Here is a 20137-nt window from a genome sequence, read left to right as displayed (position 1 = left end):
ACAAATCCCAGTGTTGTCTTGAAAATAAAAGAAAGAATCTGCTTGACTAATTTAATGCTGTAAACAATGGGGACAGGCAGATGCAAAGCTATGTACAATGCTTATATTGGGTCCAAATTAAAAGTGGATTGAGCTGCAACCTGCTTTCAAATGCAGCTGTCAAGGAACTAATAACAAACATGACAAAATAAGAACAAAACTTGATTTTCTAAATTGCCTTCTGTACTTTAAATGAATTAAATATGATGGCCAACTTCAACAATATTATATATTAAATTTTTTTGAAAATTTGAGCAAAGTATAACAAGCCCTTGTTTCTCAAAAAGGGATATTTATAAATGAAATAAATATTCAATTCACAACTTCTCAAAAGCCAAATTATCTTTTTCTCCTTGGAGTGAAACAGAACTACTTGCAGTGAAGAGAAGCTTATGTTGGGGAAGATTACGATGCCTAAGTGGTTTTCCATCTCACTCTCCATAATCTCCAAGATAATGGCATATAAAACAGCAAAAAAGAAAAACCCAAAGCAGAAAACCAATGGGACATTTTTATAATCTTGAAATGCAATGTTAAGTCATTAAAATGATAATCAAGAAGTAATCGTTTTCTTCTTATTACTCCTCAAAGTTTCCTTTATTTCCCTGAAATCAGTATCCTTTGCGACCGATGCAACTACTTGGTTCATTCAAGCTCACCACAGTCTATCTACGTGACTTAATAAATAAAAGGAAACTGGAAATATGTCCTAATGCCACACGATGTGCTTAATGAGTTGTGGCAAACTGGTCTCTTTCCACAATATTCATCTGGAAAAGTTTCGAAATAGATACTCCAATAAAACCACCAAAGCCAATGGAGGACTGAATATTGAAGGAAGTTATTCAAGCAAAATATGCCACTGTACCTATTATGTGGCTAGCATCTTTTACAGAATTTTGCCGAAACAAGAGAAGAGTTTTAAGAGGAAACACACAACGTCAAATCCAGGTTACTGGTATTGATGGCTACCACCCATGCTGTCCTTTCCATTCTCTGTATGCTTATTTGTTCATTCATTCAACAAAGATATATTGGCTACCTTCTATGTGCCAAGTACAGAGCATTAAAAAATGTTCAAGCGAACTGCTTGCCCTCATTGAACTTACATTCTACTGTAATGTAATGTCAGGAAAAAATAAGCAATATATATATATTACATATGTATAATATAAGGTGGCATCATGCAGTGATAAATGTAATATCCTTCTTACATATGTTATCAGAACCTATTGTTTGAGATGTGTCACTCATGTTTAATTACTCAGGCATGTGCTATATCTGTTCTGTGTTTTTCGGTGCATCCTCCCACAGGCCGGAAGTTCTTTGAAGACACAAACCACATCTAATTCATGTTTGGCTTTCCCACAGTGCTTTGCATAAAGCAAAAGTTTCCATATGCATTTGCTGAAATAAATCCTACATCTAAAACTCACTGCTTAAATGACACACCAGCATCTATCTTTGTAGTGCTTCTTCTGCCTGTGCGGCTTATGTAGGATGAATGTATGTATCTATGCAAGCGTGCCCACTGGATGTATGATCACTAAAGCATTTCCTAGGGCATCTTTCTGTAACTTTGGACATTCTTCTGCCTCAAATGTAATTTTTCCATTTATTAGCTCTGTGACTTGGGCAAGCCACTTTATCTCGCTGAGTTTTATTTTAATAAATTGGGACAATAATAATGCATGTTCCATCAACTGTTGTCAAATAATGTATTAGATGAAGAAGATTACAAGTGTCATTCTGGTTTTTATTATTATCATGGGAAGTGAGATTCTTTACAGCCAAGGTTTGCTAATGGGGGGTTTATAGGTCATAGTTGGCTTCTAAATTTATTTTCCTTGGGAGGTACACATTTTTTCCCCTCCCAGTTTGACTGCTTTTATATGGGCACACGCAGTCTGAGCTGTTTCTGTTATCTCACAGCTGACCCTACTTCCTTCCTGTAGTGGCCTGAGCTGCAGAAGGCATCTGAATTTCTAGACTCTGGTTAAGCCCCTAAGGCCGTTGTCTTGGAACCCACATCCACAAGGTGGAAGATCAGCACCTAGGAGGAAATCAACAGCATTCAGCACCACACCACCCCCATTTAAGCCTTTATGTATCAAGTGACATCAGTCATTGTCACTGTTGAGGTAGGGACCCTAGGAAGCTGGGATTCCTGGGCTATTCACTCCCTTCGCAGTGGCAGGATCTGGAATGGATGGATGGATGGATGGACCAATGAATGAATGAATGAATCAATGAGAAGACTCTTACGGAACAAGATAGGATAGCTTAGGTCCAAATAGCCCTTAGTCTCAAATCAAAACTGAAGTAGCAAAAATTGGAAGTTCTGCTTCAGGTTGGGAATGAGGGGTGTAAAACAGATCTAGTACTGTTTGATGACATTACAAAAAAGTGGAAAACTACTGTTAGGTCTCTATTTTACCAAGATCCAGGAAATTTCCAATCATAAACGTCACCTAAAGTCTCTGGGTAGGAGTTTCTCTCTATTTGAAGTCGCCCTTGAAATATATTTCTAAGAATTGCAAGGATCATTCTTAGGAAAGCACAATGATATAGAATGGGTCTGAATGAAGCAAACTAAAATGGCTTGTTCACTCAAGACTGTTATGTGCATGAATGCCCTGAACATGCTGGGTGGTAGGTAGCACTTCCTGAGGCAAACTCTTTGTTTCTCTTCTCTGTTTTATTCAAGGGAAACTGACAATGATTCTTGACAAAATAGGTCTGATTCATCCTATTATTCATTTGCTTTGTGCTTCTGTGTGTACGTGTTTCGTCTCCAGGCACAATTTGTGCCTGAGAACTTGCTGGAACAATGACTAAACTTGCACTGTCTGATTCAGTGTCTTTTTTTCCAGATGCAAAACTTACAAGTTAGAAAGAGCTGTAAGCAAATACCTAAGAACTGGCAGACATAAGGTGACAAGGGAGCCAGATGTCTACCTTCCCAAAGTGATCTCAAGAAGCTAAAGGTCCCTCCCTCTATAAAGAGTAACAAGCTCTTGATAAAGAGGAATACAAATATAGGGATACAGAGCCGAACCCTTTAAAAGATAAAATACATGTTCCCGGGTATTTGAATGGCTATCTACTGGAAAGTGAAGTAGGGTTATTCAGTTGTGCTTGAAGGTGCAAAATCTACCTTGGAGATTCCTACCTATATGCCCATTTTTTCTATGCATGCTTCCAGCCAACCCAGAAGAGTTTATCACTGTTCCGTGCTCCTAGAACATTCCATAGAAAGTGCCATTTATACCTCCATTATAGCTCTTGAGACACAGTGTAACAGTGAGTTATGAGCCTATGTCCTTCTCTGGTTATGATTTCAGCAGGGAATTCCTAATGCCTAAGCACAGTTCTAGCATGTCATAAGCACTAAATAAGTTTGCTGGATGAATGAATGAATGAAGAAAGAAATGGATAAATTAGCAAGTTTAGGTAGATATTTCAGGAAGGTGAATCAATATTTTCTAGAAGGGCTTTCCCATGATGGGGTGTTTATCTCTCAAAGTTGTGACCTTTGTAATTAATGGAAAGACTAGGAAAGGATGGCTGAGGACACACTATCTCCCAGATCCTTATCACATGTTAGCACATTTATTTTAGTTTTACAGATGAGACACCAGAAATCAAAGAGCTTGAGTAACTTACTCAAGGCTCTCAGATAGTAAATGGTGAAACTAAGATTCGAACATCGACCAGTAAAAACCCCAAGCTTAACGTTTTCCTTAGAAGACATTCTCTTTCCAAGGTACTGCTTCAGCAGAGACTGGAACACAGTCTAAGATGTGATGGAGAAAAGGTACCTGTAGTGGAAGGTCAGATTAGAGCACTAACTAACTCTGTGTGTTCAACAGAGTTACAAGGTTCTTGGAAGAAGAAATTACACAATAATTCATATCTCTGCAAACTTAATACCTAACAAGGGCTACAATGATACTTCTTAGAAGATGATGACTCATTGGCTAGAGCAAGTTTGGAAGTACAAATAGAAAAGAAAATAAGTTTTTCAGCTCAATGTCTGTAAAATGTAGTTATTGATCTTTAACCTATTGCTAAAGTATTATTTCATATTTCTAAAGCCAAAGAGTCTCCTTTGTGACCAACAATAGAAAACTATCTCCACCCTCCACTAAGATCCTTATTGCCCTTTCCATACAGAAAGTTGGCATCTGTGTTAAAAAGCAGTTAGCTTTCATTTCTAGTGGAGGACTCAGCAACACTTAATTAATTCTTTCCTTTTAAAGTGCAGCATTATTACTTTCTGGAGAAATTCCAGATTTTAACGGATAAACCATCCAGAAATAGTCTAGGCTTGAGTGACTAAAGAGAACTCTATTTTGCATTCACACATCTAAGTGCCCCTGGTATTAATCCGAAATGTAATCTCAGCCATGTAGCAAGTTATGTGAATGCCTGTGGTTTGGTGATAAGGTAAAGAATTGTTCCTAGTGGCCTGTGACCAAAAATAGAGTCCTCAACCTAAATGGGCCAGCGTCTTAATGTGAAATTTGAGGGAAGACTGCTAAAACACTTGATTGCTTCAATTTTTACACGAGAGAGAATAAGGATAGCTATTTCATCAGAGTAGAAAGAATAAAATTTTTGAAAATAAGATGTCCAAGTGAGGCCTATGGATATATTTTGCTTCCCTTTGCCACCGTGGTCCATGTCAAACTTAATACTAAGGACAGTAATTTGAGGACCAAGGCTTTGCAGAACAGTATTGGCTGTTACAGGCACTGTGTCTGTTTCTGAGATTAACTCTTGAGAATCAATGTAATCCTTGCCTTTGAAGAAACCTGCTCTTCGAAGAAGGATGATGCATTTATACACTGTAAATTTACTATCTTATTATTTATTACCTAATAATAAAGATAACATTCATGAAGAGCCTTCTTTGAACTATGTGATTTACATATAATCTTACTGAATTCTTTAGCTTGGTGGATCTCTACACTACAGCCATGCAGCTGGTCATTTTCCTCTTTGCCTTGAGTACAGCAGACTTGCTCTCGCCTCAGGACCTTTGCACTTGCTGCCCCTGCATATTCTTTAATCTCTAGATCAAATATTTTATCTTCATAAATGTTTTTCTCACTTCTGGAGCATAAAGATTCCTTTGCAACCGCACCATCGTCTCTCTACCTTCTGTAACCCTGTTTATTTTTTCTTTATTCCAGATTTTACCAATCATTCCACCCTGTTTATTTCTTTCTTTACGTATTTTCTGTTTTCCTTACTTTATTGAAATGAGTTTTGTGAAAGCAGGTATCTAGGCTGCCTTGCTCTCCACTGAATCCTTGGAGTTTGAAACAGTTCACGGCTCATATCAGATACTCCATACATATTTTTGGAATGAATGAATAATGATTGGAGGAACACACTTTTCGATTAAAAAAACTCGGGGGAAAAGAGATTTCTACTCACCTGCACCACACCTGTACAGGAATCCAAAAAGATGCAACCTTTGGGTTCTTTGGATATTTTTTCATCTTTGTAAAAATTCATGATGTAGGAATTATCTGGCAACTGAGTCAGCTGGAAGAAGCGCTTTTTGAATGACTAAATAAAGGGAAAAAATATAAGGAGGTAGTTCAAATTCACAGAAATTCGACTACTTCTAATTCCTTCAAGAGTGCTATGTTTCTAGGGCACTGTTCTAGAGAAGAACGTCCTCCTTTCTCATAAATAAAATATGACACGAAACACAAACTCAATGCAAATGGCTCTCCTCTGTTCTGTGACCGAAGTGGAGGAGGGTGTGAAGAAATGTGGCAGAAACAAAGATGAGTCTTGATGTCTCCTTACCCGAACAGTAACGGTATTATTCACGGTGCTGTTAAAATTCCCCTTGTAGAGCCAGCCAGACTTGAAAACTCCGGTTCCTCCCATTCCCCCTCCGCCCTTGGAGGATGAGTGAGAAGTGGTATCCTGTACAGAAGGCATCATTAGCATTACAGCCATCTTTTGTGAATCCCAGATCGTAGACACTGCACTTAAAAACGAGACTCCTTTTTCTCTCTTTGACTCATCTTAAAAAATCATGTTCAATTTCAAAACACACGTGATTCATTTTATCTAAAAGCCTTCACACCAACAGCTACTGCAACTTTAGGAGAAACTCGTCTGAATTTGAAACACGCTAGTGAAAGACAGGAGCTAATTATCCTCATGTTTTAAACATCTCACTTTCAACCATTTACTTACTTCATCCTTATCAGCATCTTCATGGTCAACCTCAAAGGAATGTGAAGGAAGTTTCTCTGGTTTGTATTCTGCTCTGATATTAAAAAAAAAAGATTCTGATTTGTCATTTGAGACATTGCTTTCAGCTGGGTAACAGCTATTGTGGTGGCTTTCTTACACATTTTTATAAAATCATATAATCTCGTGAGGGATCCATTTCCTTTGGAAGTATTAACTTTCCCCCTACACCATTATATCTCATCTCCAGTAAATAAATCTCCATTTTAAACCACAGAGTTACTATTTGTACAGATTTACACATGTCCTTTTTAATTAGATGAAGGTATGTGGGATGATTTTAAGGGCTTGGTGATTTATATTTTCCTTCCTCCACATTTTGAAGTGGAATATAAAGTACTGATATTTTCATTATCTTTTTTTTTTTTTTCCCTTTGCTTTTATGTGACATGTCCAAGGCTACAGGACAGTCATTTGAAGAACCACCCAGGGCTCTGGCCACCAGGCTGCGCTGCTCCCCTAACCTTGTCCTCTTCCAAAAGCCTGCACCAACGTGACTTAGCGGCAATTGTGCTCACTTTGGGGATTTCCATGGTAGCACAGAAAAGCCTCTTAGAGCATCACTGACCAGCCCAGAGGAGCAAGAGCGTACACTTGGCTCTATAAATGGTAAAATAAGACAGAAATGAACTTTCCTTGGCTTGATTCTATCTCATAACACATGGTTGAATGGAAACCAGACAGTATCATCCAAAATCCAGGCATTCCTTTATACCTAACTAGAAAATCCTACACAGAGAATTGGCATGGGAGATTTGTTTTCTTTAAAATGATTTATATTATGTAGAAGCAATCTCAGAATTTGACTATTGAGAAAAAAGCCCAGGGGCACATTCAGTATTCCCATTACAAATGGTTTCCTATGTTGATGGTGTTCCAGATAGCAAGGTGAATGACCAAGGACTCTTTATATGTATTCATATATGTCTATACATACATGTGTATATGTACACACACATATATATATTATATATGTACTCATAAAATCACCAAGCCGTGCATTCACATAGGGATTCAGTGGATTCAAACGGATTCAAAATATTCTGTTCCCTCCTCTGAAAGACATAGAAATACCCATTTCCAGTTCACAGCAGAGAAAGAGCACAAAAAGAACACCGTCCTCGCTATTAAATTGTGGAAAAGCCTGAGATCAGAACCACACCCTCCATACCTGATCAAAGTTTTTTTCTATTGTGGTAAAATATACATAACAGAAGAATTACTATTTTAACTGTTTTTAAGTGCACAGTTCAGTAGCATTAAGTAGATTCACACTGTACGACCATCACCACTGTCCATCTCCAGACCATTTTTATTCCCAAACTGACTCTGTACCCATTAAACAATAATTCCCCATTTTTCCCTTTCCCCAGCCCTGGGTTATCATTCTACTTTCTATCTCTATGAAATGAACTATTCTTGGTACTTCATACGAGTGGAGTCATGCAATATTTGTCTTTTTTGCGGCTGGCTTATTTCACTTAGCATAATGTCTTCAAGGTTCATTCATGTTGGGGAGTGTATCAGAATTTCATTCCTTTTTAAGGCTGAACAATATTCCATTGTAACCTGGTAAGAGTTTGTGCTCCCAAAGTCATTTCCATGAAGGTATCCTGGATCTACAGAATTAGGACTGTCTTCCTGTAGATGCTCAGTGTATGTCTCTTATGATGCTCTCCTGGTTCTGTTATTTGGTCACCTGTCTTAGCCCTCCAGCAGATTATACATTTCTTAAAGCCAGTGACGCTAATGAAGTCCCATCTACATCTCACTTGGCTGTTTTCTTTCCTGTTGTAGACATGATCAATATGCATTTGCTGACTGAATTATTGAGAGGCAAGGTGAACAAGGATATCACAGAAGTGAGATAATATGAAAAGGTGTAACTTAAAATTTTGTTTTTATTAGGCATCTTGGCGACGTTCTTTTTAGCAGTAGGACACATTTTTGGTGATCAAAATCCTAAGAGGCACCTCCAACATGTTAAATAGGTTTTTTAAAAAGTATCTTACTATTGTGAATTTATCCTATAAATTCAAATTAATGAAAGTCCCTTGCTACTAAAATTCATAACTAATAAAAATAAAGCTATTCTGGGGTACAAAGTACTTGATATTGAGTGTTATAAATGATATCTAGAGTCTCACTTCAGTCCTAATTCCAATTTATTTCTCTATTTTGTTTCGGTTCCACAGTCTTGATAGGACATCCCAAGACCCACAGATAAGTAGTTGCAGATGGTAACAGCTTTATTTCAAAGCCAGAGGCTTGAAAGAAGAGTGGTAGGAAATGTGTATTTCGAGGTTATCATCACAACAGGTTCAGACACATGGTAAGGGTAAGTGATCAATAAATACTTGTTAATTAATGTGTTTGAACTTACTTGCATGGGTATGTGTTAGTCCAAATTTCAAAAACATATTAATATATAATACAACCTTCTTCATCCATTATTTATTTGCAAGCTCAAAAATATATACCAAGATAACAGAGATTTTGTACTGAAGTCTAAATATGTACTAAGTAGCATATTGCTTTTTATTCAAATGTATATGCGTATAATCGGACTTTTGGACACAAATACTGGGAATCTACATCTAGTCTAATCTTGCTATTTTGCTGAGAAGAAAACGAAGTCCATAACAGTTACTCACATAAACACATAGTGAAAGAGATGGGGTCAGAAGCCTTATCTCTGAGACGATACTTCCTGTATTAAGGACGGATTAGTCCAAACCATCTTTAATAAATAAGCATGTTAGGTACGATTGCAGCCATTTTTCTTTTGCAAAGGATCCTGGTGTACCTGTAGTTCTTTCTCCTTCTTGCAGAACCTTAGAGATACTCAAGTTTGTGCCAGCTGCCACTGATGTTAACTTGTTCTGCCTCTTTTGGTTGGGGTCAACCTTATATGAAGGCAGAACAGGTAACAGACCACACTGTTATTTTGGGACCACTGGGAAGGTCTCCCTATCCCACCAAAAATACTCCTCTTCTCCTTAACAACATCTTGACATTCCTTGAACCAGAAGCAGTTCCTTTTGCCTTTTCATTTGATTGGCAAAATAAAGCGCTTAAACACAACCCTTTCCTCAACCCTTGCTCCTTCGAGAGGTGACACGCTGCCTGAGATTCAGAGGCAGGTTCAAAGGGCTTATTTCAGAGCAATTACTCAAAGTATTTTGCCTGAAGAGGAGGAGACATGAGTGTTCCAGGATTCTTAAAATGATGGCAGGGCAGTAAAGGCACTATTAAGGAAACATCCCAAGTGAAAGATAAAGGGATGAGTAGGGAAAACTGAGGATGAGGCAGCAAAGACAAACTTGAACTGGAAGGTCAATGTTTGGCTCCGGGGTGGCCCTAAATTATATGCTAGTCCTTTCCTGCCCGTCTCCCTTTGACCTTGAGACAGTTCTATTTGTTTCTTAATTCTTTGCTCTGTCCTCTTTTGCCAGCATGGTTTATCCTTTCTTTTCTTTCTTACAAAAGAATAATTTTATAGGCATTTGTTCTTGATAATCGTGGCTTGCAATAGAGGCCATGTTCCACAGTCCAACTCTCATTTCTGCAAAGATAATTATAAAAGTGTAAAGAAAGGAGAGAAGGAACAGCCTTTCAAACTAGCAATGAAATAACAAACAATTAAGGAAACAAAATAGGGTTTTCATGAATCTCAGTGTATAAGGTTAAATACTTGTGAGGGTTTTTCCACAAATCTCCCATCAGAGAATTGAAAATAGCAACTGAGATAGCCTATACATGATAGCCAAAGTTTCACAAAAGTCCATGATTTTAAAGTGACTTATGCACAACTCAGCTGAAAATGCTGTGTCGACAGGAGAATGGCTAAACAAACTATAGTAGATCCACACACAAAAGGAATGTTACTCAGAAGGGGAAAGGAGCTACTGATACATGCAACAATGTGGACATCACTCAAAACATCATGCTGAGTCAAAGAAGTCAGAAACACAGGAATACATATGGCATGATTCCAATGTTATGAAGTTCTAGAATATGTAATACTAATCTGTGGTGGTGAAGAAAATCAGAACAGTGGTTGTCTCTGGGGAGAGAGGGAAGTAGGGGTGAGGACTGGCCAGGAAGGGGTAGCAATGAACTCTTTGAAGGTGATGATAACATCCCTTATGTCAGTAGGGGTTTCAGGTGCGCAGGTGTATGCACAGTCAAAGTCATCCAGTGGCTCACTTACAACTTGTGTCTCACCTCCTAAAGTTTCCCTCAAAAGAAAAAAAAAGTAAACTGTAAACATATATGTTTCCAGTTAACGGTATGCATTCTAAAGTGTTTAGAAAGGCAGCAGACAGTGTGTTGGTACTTTAAACTCACTTTGAAATGATCAAAATATAAGATGGTCTGGTGGATGGCAAGAGGGGTCGGTGGATGGAGGGATAATGTCATAAAATACATACAGCAAAATGTAAAAGATACATTCTAGATGGTGAAAATATGGGTGTTCCTTGTATAAGTTTTCCAACATTTTTTGTATGTTTGAAAATTTGCATAATAAAATATAGGGGGGATTTTTTTAAGGTGTTGAAGAAAAATGACGTCTCCTGAATTTTTTTTAATACTAAGCAAAATTTTAAGAAATTGTGCAAAAATATATATAACTATTCTCAAAGAAAATAGTGAGTATGAATTTCTCAAGAACTTTCCCCTGGTATTCTTGAAGGACAGGTGATTTTGAAAAGAGAGAAGGTGGCTTCATACAAATACTAAAAAAATTTTTTTAAATTTCCTAAATGTTACGATATTACAATTTGTGAGGTCTCCAAACTCTTGCATAAAACCAAATTTTCTTTAAGTTTTCCTTTTCCGTTCACTTAAGTATTATGACTCAAAAATAAATCATAAGATATGATAGATAAGACCAATGAGGTCACTAGCAAAACTCAACCAACTACATTAATCCTTAGTCATATTCATGCAGACCTTATTGTTCATTAAAAAAAAATGTGCAGACCAGGGAATGTCAATTTAGGTCATATCTAGGGGTGTGGGATGGGTGAATGTGCATGCTTTTTCGTTGCTGGCTTTTCTTAAATCTGTTTGCTTGATCAAATTCACTGTGAGTTGAGAGCTGTGTTAATTCTTGGAGGCTATTCCTCCTCGTCACTAAATGATCCAGTTTCCAGATAGTACCTGTCACATAGAAGACCTGCAATAATGACAACCACATATTGGAAGATAAATCCCCAAGCTGAGTAAGCTCGCCTTCTAAGGGAGGAGAGAGTCGGTAATTAAGCATACATAAACAAAGTAATTTCCCTGGATGAAAATGGTTGGGAAGAAAATTAAAGAGGAGAAGAGAAAAGAGTGATCCAGGTAGGGGTGGCAGAAGCCAGGTTTAGAAAGGGTGGTCACAGATGGCCAATTTCGTTGAGAATGAGAAGAAGCCGGCCATGTGATGATCTGGGGGAAGATCATTCTGGCACAGGGAATGGCGAGCAAAGGTCTTGAGGAAGGATCAAGCTTGCAGCATCCAAGAGTGGACCGCTGGTGGGGCTGGAGCACAGTGAGGGAGGGAGAGAGACAGGAGGGGAGGTCAGCCTTGTAAGAAAATGCCCTGGAGCACGCTTGGCGGAGGGTTTAGACGTGGGGGCTACTGAGAGCTCTTCTTTCCCGTCCCTCTTCCCACTGACCCACAGGGCACTGCCTCCTTGTCTTTAAGTAACCATCATCACTACTCAGTCTCATATCTGCAGGGCCATTAAGCATGACCTTTCTCTCTTCTGGAGGTCATTAAAAGATAAGCACCTCTGGCTGCTGAAGGTAAAATTCTCCCCCCAAGACCACTGTGGGTCTCTAAGGGCCTTTGGGTTCCAGAGACGGAGGGCTCAGCAGGGGCCTAACCTTCCGGTGTTTGGACCCAACATTAGTTGTCATTTCTGGTCAGTCTTATTTCTCATTTCTATACCCAAATTACCTCCTATACCTCATATAAGGAGTGTGGGGATACTTGAGTGGAGTGAGGTTGGGGGCAAGTTACTAACCCTCTCGATGCTCTGCATTCCTTTATACAACAGGGAAAACAGTTCCTACTCCGTGGGGTCGTGCGTGTTAAATGAGATAATGTACATATGGCACCCAGCACATTCTGGCTCACTGTCGACACTCAAGAAGTGTTCTTTTATTTAAAAAAAATTCGGTTCCAAATCAGCCCAACTATACAGGTTCCATTTTAATTGATCTTCTATCTATCACAAAATATACTCTATGAAATTTTCTTCTTTATATCCACCCAGCTGTGGTAAAACTTTTAAGTATGCCATATATCTCTGTATTTTAGCCTGTGCATTAATGAAATCTGTGGCATCATATTTTCTTGTTTGTTTCACATTTTTTAAATTGAGGTATAATTGACAGATGACATTATGCTAGTTTTAGGTGTACAAACTAATGATTCTGTATTTGTACATACTGTGAGATAATCACCACAATAAGTCTAGTTAACATCGTTACCATGCATAGCTACTAAGAATTTTTTTGTGTGTGATGAGGACTTTTAAGATCTACTCTCTTGGCAACTTTCAAATATTTGATACAGTATGGTTAACTCTAGTCACCAAGCTGTATGTTCCATTCCCATGACTTATTTATTTTATAACTGGAAGTTTGTACCTTTTTGATCCCCTTCACCCCACCTCTGACAACTATCAGTCTGTTCCCTGTATCTGTGAGCTTGCTATTTTTTTTTTTCTGGTTTTGTTTTTTTGTTTTTAAATTCCACATATGAGTGAGATCATACGGCTTTTGTCTTCCTCTGACTTATTTCACTCAGCACGGTGCCTTTCAGGTCCACGCATGTCGTCGAAAATGGCAAGATTTCATTTTTTTTTAGCACCGAATAGTATTCCATTGTGTATATATGCCACATTTTCATCCATCAGTGGACACTTAAGTTGTTTCTGTATCTTGGCTAGTTTAAATAATGCTGTAATGAACATGGGGGTGTGTATATCTTTTCGAATTAGTGTTTTTGTTTTCTTTGAATAAATACCCAGAAGTGGAATTGCTGAATCATATGGTAGTTCCATTTTTAATTTTTTGAGTAATCTCCATACTGTTTTTCGTAGTGGCTACACCAGTTTACGTTCCCACCAAGAGTGCACAAGGGTTCCCTTTTCTCCACATCCTTACCAACACTTGTTATCTCTGGTTGTTTTGATAATAGCCATTCTAACAGGTGTGAGGAGATAATTCATTGTGGTTTTGATTTGCATTTCCCTGGTGATCAGTGATATTGAGCATCTTTTCACGTACCATTGGCCATCTGTATGTCTCCTCTGGGAAAATGTCTATTCAGATCCTCTGCCTATTTTTTAATGAGATCGTTGTTGGCTTTTTTTTTTTTTTTGGCCATTGAGTTGTACGAGTTCTTTGTGTATTTTACGTATTAACCCCTTATCAGGTATATGATTTGCAAATATTTCTCCCATTCAGTGGCTTGCTTTTCATTTTTTTGATGATTTCCTTTGTTGTGCAGAAGCTTTTTAATTTGATGTAGTCTCATTTGTTTATTTTTGCTTTTGTTGCCTTTGCTTTTGGAGTCAGATCCAAAAAAATCATTGCCAACACCAACGTCAAGGAGCTTATTACCTATGTTTTTTCCCAGGAGTTTATGGCTTCTGGTCTTATACTCAGGTAGTAAATACATTTTTAGTTAATTTCATGTATGGTGTAAGATAGTAGTCTGGTTTCATTCTTTTGCTTGTGGCTGTCAGCTTTCCCAATGTTTATTGAAGAGACTATCCTTTCCCCATTGTATATTCTTGGCTCCTTTGACATCATACTTTTTTTTTATGACATTCTTGTTTCCTAGGAACACAAATTTCAGTGCCAGTTTTTATTTCTAATGTGTGAAGTCTTTACATTTTACATTCTAGCCTGAAATAAAGTCCAATATCTTCCTATGAACAGACACTAAAAAAATGAGGTTTTTAAGAGTGAATAATAGCACAATTTTAAAATTTAAATTTAAAATTTAATTTTAGCACAATTTTAATAGCACAATTTTAAATTTAAAGACTAAATATGAGGGAGATAAACACATATCTTTTTTCACTTCCCCATAATTCCAAGTTTTTATTTTAAAGCCTCAGCAATCCATAAAAAGAAATGATCAGTTTAAATTGGTAGCAGACATAGGAGAATTCTTCTAATCCAGGAGGTATGAAAATGATTTACTTCTAATAGTCTCAGAAGGCCCAAGTAAATTATGTTCCCACTACTGACCTAAATATGTGTAGTCTTTAGTGGGGAGTGCTTAGCTTTGTAAAATCATTTAAAAAATAGTTTTACTATTCAATGTTACAGTCTTCATTCGTTCAGGGGATACATGAGGATTATTCTAGAACTTCTGATTTTCATTTTGAACATATCAGATAGAGTTCATTACAGTTTCTTACTTAGCGGCAGTCTTATGCTTCCCTTTCTTGGTATCAACTTCCACATCCTTTAGTTAAAGTCAGGGAAATTTTCAGCAATATTTTGGTTACTTTTGCATTTCTTCTCATGAGATTTCTTCTCGTGCTCTACAAGAATTCCAATTCAACAGTGATATCCAGACCCTGTTCTGACTGGAGGTGCCTTCTCTATGGTTTTCATAGAGGAAGAATATCGTGCATGTGAATTTTTTAATTAATTTATTTTTCTTTATGGCATCACGAATACAAGAAAAGATGAACAGTGTTTGGGGATAAAGCCATTAAAGATTTCAATAGACCTAAGGACAGCAGGAAGGCATTTATGCCAAATGGCAGCTAAACACCTCTTTCTACACTCTCTCCCTTTATATGCAGTCTTCCAAGTGCTTGGACATGGCTTACAAGTTGTAACCACTTCTCGGAACTGTTTTCAGAAAGAAGAAGTCTCAGTGTTAAAAAATGCTTTGCTTTTCAATTGCAGCTACAAAAAGTGTGTTACTAAGGCCCAGACATTCTGAATGTAATAATTATTCATGAAGGCCTAGGGTGTGATGAGACCTTCCCAACATGAAGTTTAAGGGAGTTATCTTTTAGGAGTGACCAGAATCTAAAGGAACGTTCAGAGATTTGGTGAAAGTTAACAGTCACTGTTTTGAATAAAGACTTGCTGTTTCAGAGGAACATTGCTTTTTGCTCTTCACAGTAATGCTACTCCAAAAGAAATGGCCAGCTTCTCTTTTTCTTTTTTCTTTTTTTAAATTCTCACTGCTACAGTCCCATTCTCCATAGAGTAGAGCAGGTAATTTCTTAAAGAGGTAAACCAGATCATGTCACACTCCAGGTTACAAATTTCTACAGTCTTCTGTTGCAATGAGAATAAAATCCAGCTCCTTTTCAGGACCCACGAGGTCCCCTGCCTAGTTCCATGGTTTCACCAACCCTTAGGTCCGGCCTCACTGATTGTCATTCTGCTCGAATGACCACTCTGGTTCCCACCTCATGGCCTTTGCCCCTGCTGTTTCCTCTGGGAACCCTTTTCTGGAGATTGCAGTGCTGGTAGCTACGTTTCCTTCAGATCTGAGCCCAAATGTCACCTTCCCAGAGCTACTCCATAACACCCCCTCCACTTCAAATTCTGCATCCAGGAGTTGATCGCAGCACTTCCAAGTATCCCAGTCTGGAAAAGATGTTTCTGGGGGCACGGGAAATCTTAGAAAGTGGTGCCCAAATCTAAACCATGTGTCCATTAAAAAGTTAGATGCAATGTGTATGACCTCAAAGTTTCACTTGAGGGAAGTGTTAATAAAAAATTAACTTTTGACTGTCTTAAGTGTTTTTTCTGGACGATGTGCATCATTTTAGTTTGATGAACCAGTGTGTTGGGAGATTCCAGTTCATTGCAGTTCTTTGAATTTAAGCAACTCCAAGCCCATCCAGGATTATTATATTTTAAAATTTGCTACTCTCTCAGTTTACTTATCCAATAAGTAATTATTGCACACCTACTATGTGCCAGGCATTCTCCTAGGCCTGCAGGGGATTCTGCGAGGAAGAGTCCCTGCCCTTTGGGGGGTTTAACTTTAGTGGGAGACACAGACACAGAATAAATGACTACTCTAGGTCAGGTCATTGGTCAGGTGAGCAAATTCTTTATAGAGGTGACATTTGGGCCGTTGCAGAACAATATCACCTTTTCCTAAAGACTTTATTTCCCCATAATCCGGAAAATATTAGGTGTGTGTTTTTCCTTTTTGCTCTTCTTAGACATTTATCATTCCTGTGGAGGTTGTTTGTTTTCATGCCCTTTGATATCCCGGAGTGAAAATACATGAAACCAATGGCAAATCTGAATGCTATATACAGAATATTGTCAGAAAAAATTTCTGGTCCAAATTTTACTTTTTAAATTCTCTTGTATCTGCTATTGAAAAAGACAACTCACAAAAGAATGACATGGTACTTTAAAACTTTGTTCAAAACCTAAATGAGTATATGTATCTCTCACCGCAATTCTGTGAGGTTACAAGCAATACATTGTTGAACAAAATGTTCCATCGTGACTTTTACTTTTAAATTTTGTAAAACATACCTTGATACTAGATTAACGTACATGTATTCATGAACAGTGGCAGAATTTAGGGAACATAGCTTATATATGGAAAAACCCAAGGAGTAATCATAATAGGTTCTTACCGAGGTAACTGTCGAATGTCTCCAGAATACTGTTCATATCTGTAGTTTACCACATACCACTGGGAACTGTAAAATTTACAAGCCTGAAAGGAAAAAAATGGCAATTAAAAATTATCATTCAAAAAGCAGCTGTCCTGATAAAGAAGCACAGTGAATTCAGTGCTCATGATCTCCGGGCTAATGTTAAGGTAGCTATGTTAGCAATTTTAAGGTAGATAAGGGGCTTGAGCATTATAATCATTTCATTTTCCAGTGAAAGGAAAATCTAACCTTTCCCAGACTCTTAGAGGAGGAACCGTTTAACATATTTATTCTATTTTTCTCCATTAAGGAAAGCCTAATTTAATCATCCTCTGAATCATAACCGGATATGTCACTAACCTCAAGTACCATCATTTTTCAGCTTTCCTTGGAAACCCTTCCTTTATTTAACAGTTCTTAGCAGTGAAATATGTTATTATTTATATGCCATCCTTTCATCATAATTTTAGCCCATTTCTTCTTATTCTCGCATCGGTAACCTATCCTTTTCCTCTTTATATCAACCCTGTTGTCAGCTTGAAATGAGTTTTTCAGTTTTACCTCATTGCCTTCTGAGCCCAACCTTCTCCCTGATTATTCATCAACTTTATAAATATATGTGAATAAAAGATGACCAAAAAACTTTTAAAAAACAATGCTAATAGCACAAAAGAATTATCTTAGAGTGGTTCATGATGGCTGAGTTTACAGTATTTACCCATGGCAAATATTTCCCAAACACCGACCCTGTGCCTGGCACAGTACTGACCATAGAGTGGTAATGGGGATTTCACTAGCTGGGTTTTAAGATTCCTTTAGATTCTAAAATTACGTAAATCTGGGGATTAAACAGCAACACCAGGATTATAAGGAGACCCTGTCCTCTAGCATTAGTGGGAAAAAATGAGGAGCAATAAACTTACTGCAATGTGAGAGATAAGACCTCTGATCGTCTTTGTAACAAAGAGGGCGACAGCAAATGAGAGCTCTTCATGAGAGTCATTACTCAAGGTGTGGAAGGGTTAGAGCAAAGAAAGCACGGGCACTGTCCTTGCAGAAACAGAAAGTGGGAGGGAGTGGCTCAGAGGGGGGTGTAGAAACACCCAGGGTGTTCTCCTGGGTGGAGAACACAGGGTGCGGGCACCTGGCTCAAGATGCACGGGAAAGGCAGGGAGAAGGGTTAGGGGTCCTCAGCAGCACTGGATTTCTCTGGCCTTGAACTTCCTCAGCACCATAGCTTTATCTGTTCAGGGAAACACCCCGACGACGCAAATGGGGACTGAGGGCAAACAATGCATGAGACTAGGACGAAGATAGGAGTGGGGGGATGGCGGCAGGGGGACAGGAGAAAGAAGAGATTAAAAACAGAACAGCAACAAGACAAATGGACGTGGATAACAGTCAAAGAGGATTCAGGGGATGTGTACCAACTCTGGATGGAGAAGAGGAATGTGAACAAAACTGAATGTTTAGCTAAAATTAAATTTCTTAACTTGCCAATTCCTGAGCCAACTGTACAAACCACATGTTTCTGGAAATAAAAGGAAAACTGAACCCTGATATGCTCCCTGGCTAAAAAGTTCCATCTTCATTTTCGATAAAGATGCCAGGAATTCAGGCAAGGAGCGCAAAGATACACAGCATCCCAACCCAAGAGGGCAAAGCATTCATGACCACGGTTCTTTCCCACCCTCTCTCACTTACTTTCCTTTCTCTACACTTTCCTGTAGTTCTCAAACGATACAAAATGGAAAACAAAAAGCATAAAACCCACCCCTTTTTTGCATTCCCTTTCAATCTTTTTTTTTCTGGTGCATAGTTTTACCTAGTTCTCCTCTAAGTATATATTTGAATTGGAATATTGTTTTTATGTGTCACTTAAAGGCATATTCTAAAGATTTTTTAACTTTTGCTTTCTAAGTTTTATGACCACTTTAAATAAGTAGAATAAAGTCTCATACCCTAATTTACCAACCTGGTCTCTTAGTTTTGGAAACCACCCATTCATTAATTTGGTCAATAAACATTATTGAACCCATACTGTGTGCCCGGCGTTTTTCCAGGTGATGCAAATACATCAGTGAACAAGGGACAAAAATTCATGCCCTCTTGAAAAGTGTGCCCCTGTGAAGAGCTGGTCAACAAACACAAAAATAAGTAAATTGTGTAATGTATCAGGAAATGCTAAGTGTCATGGGAAAAATATAGCAGAAGAAGGGGGATGGATAGAGTTGGGGAAGGAGGGACAATTTAAATAGAATGGTTAGGGTAAGTCTTACAAAGAAGGTGACATTTGAGCAAAGACTTATAGAAGAGGACAGAGTGAGCAGTTACCATGGCTACTTCAAATTTTGTGCCATTGTAGAAAAAAATGCTTCAGAGTGTTTCTTCATGAATTTGGTCCTCCCATTTTCCCCCAAGTTTGACCCTTTTTGGATTATTTTTTTAGGATAGAGTACTCAAAGTATTTTAAAGATTCTTGATAAAAAACTGCCAAACCAATGTATATTCTTTACAAAAAAAATGCAAACAGAGGGTACCGCACTGAACCAGGAGCTACAGGGCTTTATTCTTGGTCTGGAACTAGTACTGAATTCCAACAAGATTTTGGTCAAATCATTTTATTTATTAGGATCTCTGATTTAGCAACTGAACACTCAGTATATTAGACTGGATTAGAAATTTCTCTCTCATAATATCTATTGCTACACTTCCTAATCTGGAGGTTTCGATGGGACAAATGTGCATTGTCTTATTGCCCTGTCTTGCTATGGATAGTACCTATGTTTAACCATGATAAACATTCACGCATATTACACACACTGTTCATGAGATGCCACGGGCTTAACCAAACCTGAGATATGTTAATCCTGAATTCCACTGACCAAAAATGAAGGTGGTTATTTCTTATAATAGTACAGCCTAGTAAAGAACTACCTCTTTTTTGTTTTGGCAGTGGCGAGTGCCTGTCAGATACTGTTCTAGTAGGTGCTTTACATATAATCTTAATAAGCACTCCATGAGATTTTATATTCCCATTTTATAGATCACAGAGGCAAGGAGAGGCTCAGAATTTTGCCCAAGATCCCACATGTGATAGAAGTAGGATTTCAAACTGGATTTGTCTGACTCAAAAAGTCCATTCAACTAAT

The 20137-nt window shown here is 38.0% G+C and overlaps 1 protein-coding gene across 13 annotated transcripts in view; it reads right to left on the bottom strand.

Moving 5' to 3' along the window:
• DOCK10 (dedicator of cytokinesis 10) overlaps positions 1 to 20137 on the bottom strand; it is a 279437-nt gene that overhangs the window by 104671 nt on the left and 154629 nt on the right. For all 13 annotated transcript variants that reach the window (XM_068544330.1, XM_068544331.1, XM_068544335.1 and 10 more), the window contains exons 4-7: positions 16965 to 17047; positions 6265 to 6337; positions 5866 to 5988; positions 5485 to 5619 (exon numbers count right to left, since the gene is read on the bottom strand). In XM_068544330.1, coding sequence (XP_068400431.1) covers positions 5485 to 5619; positions 5866 to 5988; positions 6265 to 6337; positions 16965 to 17047 — 414 coding nt within the window. The remainder of the gene's footprint in view (positions 1 to 5484; positions 5620 to 5865; positions 5989 to 6264; positions 6338 to 16964; positions 17048 to 20137) is intronic.

The sequence above is a fragment of the Eschrichtius robustus genome, chromosome 5 (assembly GCF_028021215.1).
Source record: "Eschrichtius robustus isolate mEscRob2 chromosome 5, mEscRob2.pri, whole genome shotgun sequence".
Taxonomy (NCBI): Eukaryota; Metazoa; Chordata; class Mammalia; order Artiodactyla; family Eschrichtiidae; genus Eschrichtius; species Eschrichtius robustus.
The sequence above is the reverse complement of the archived record's forward strand: the minus strand, read 5'-3'. Positions and strand labels throughout refer to the sequence as shown.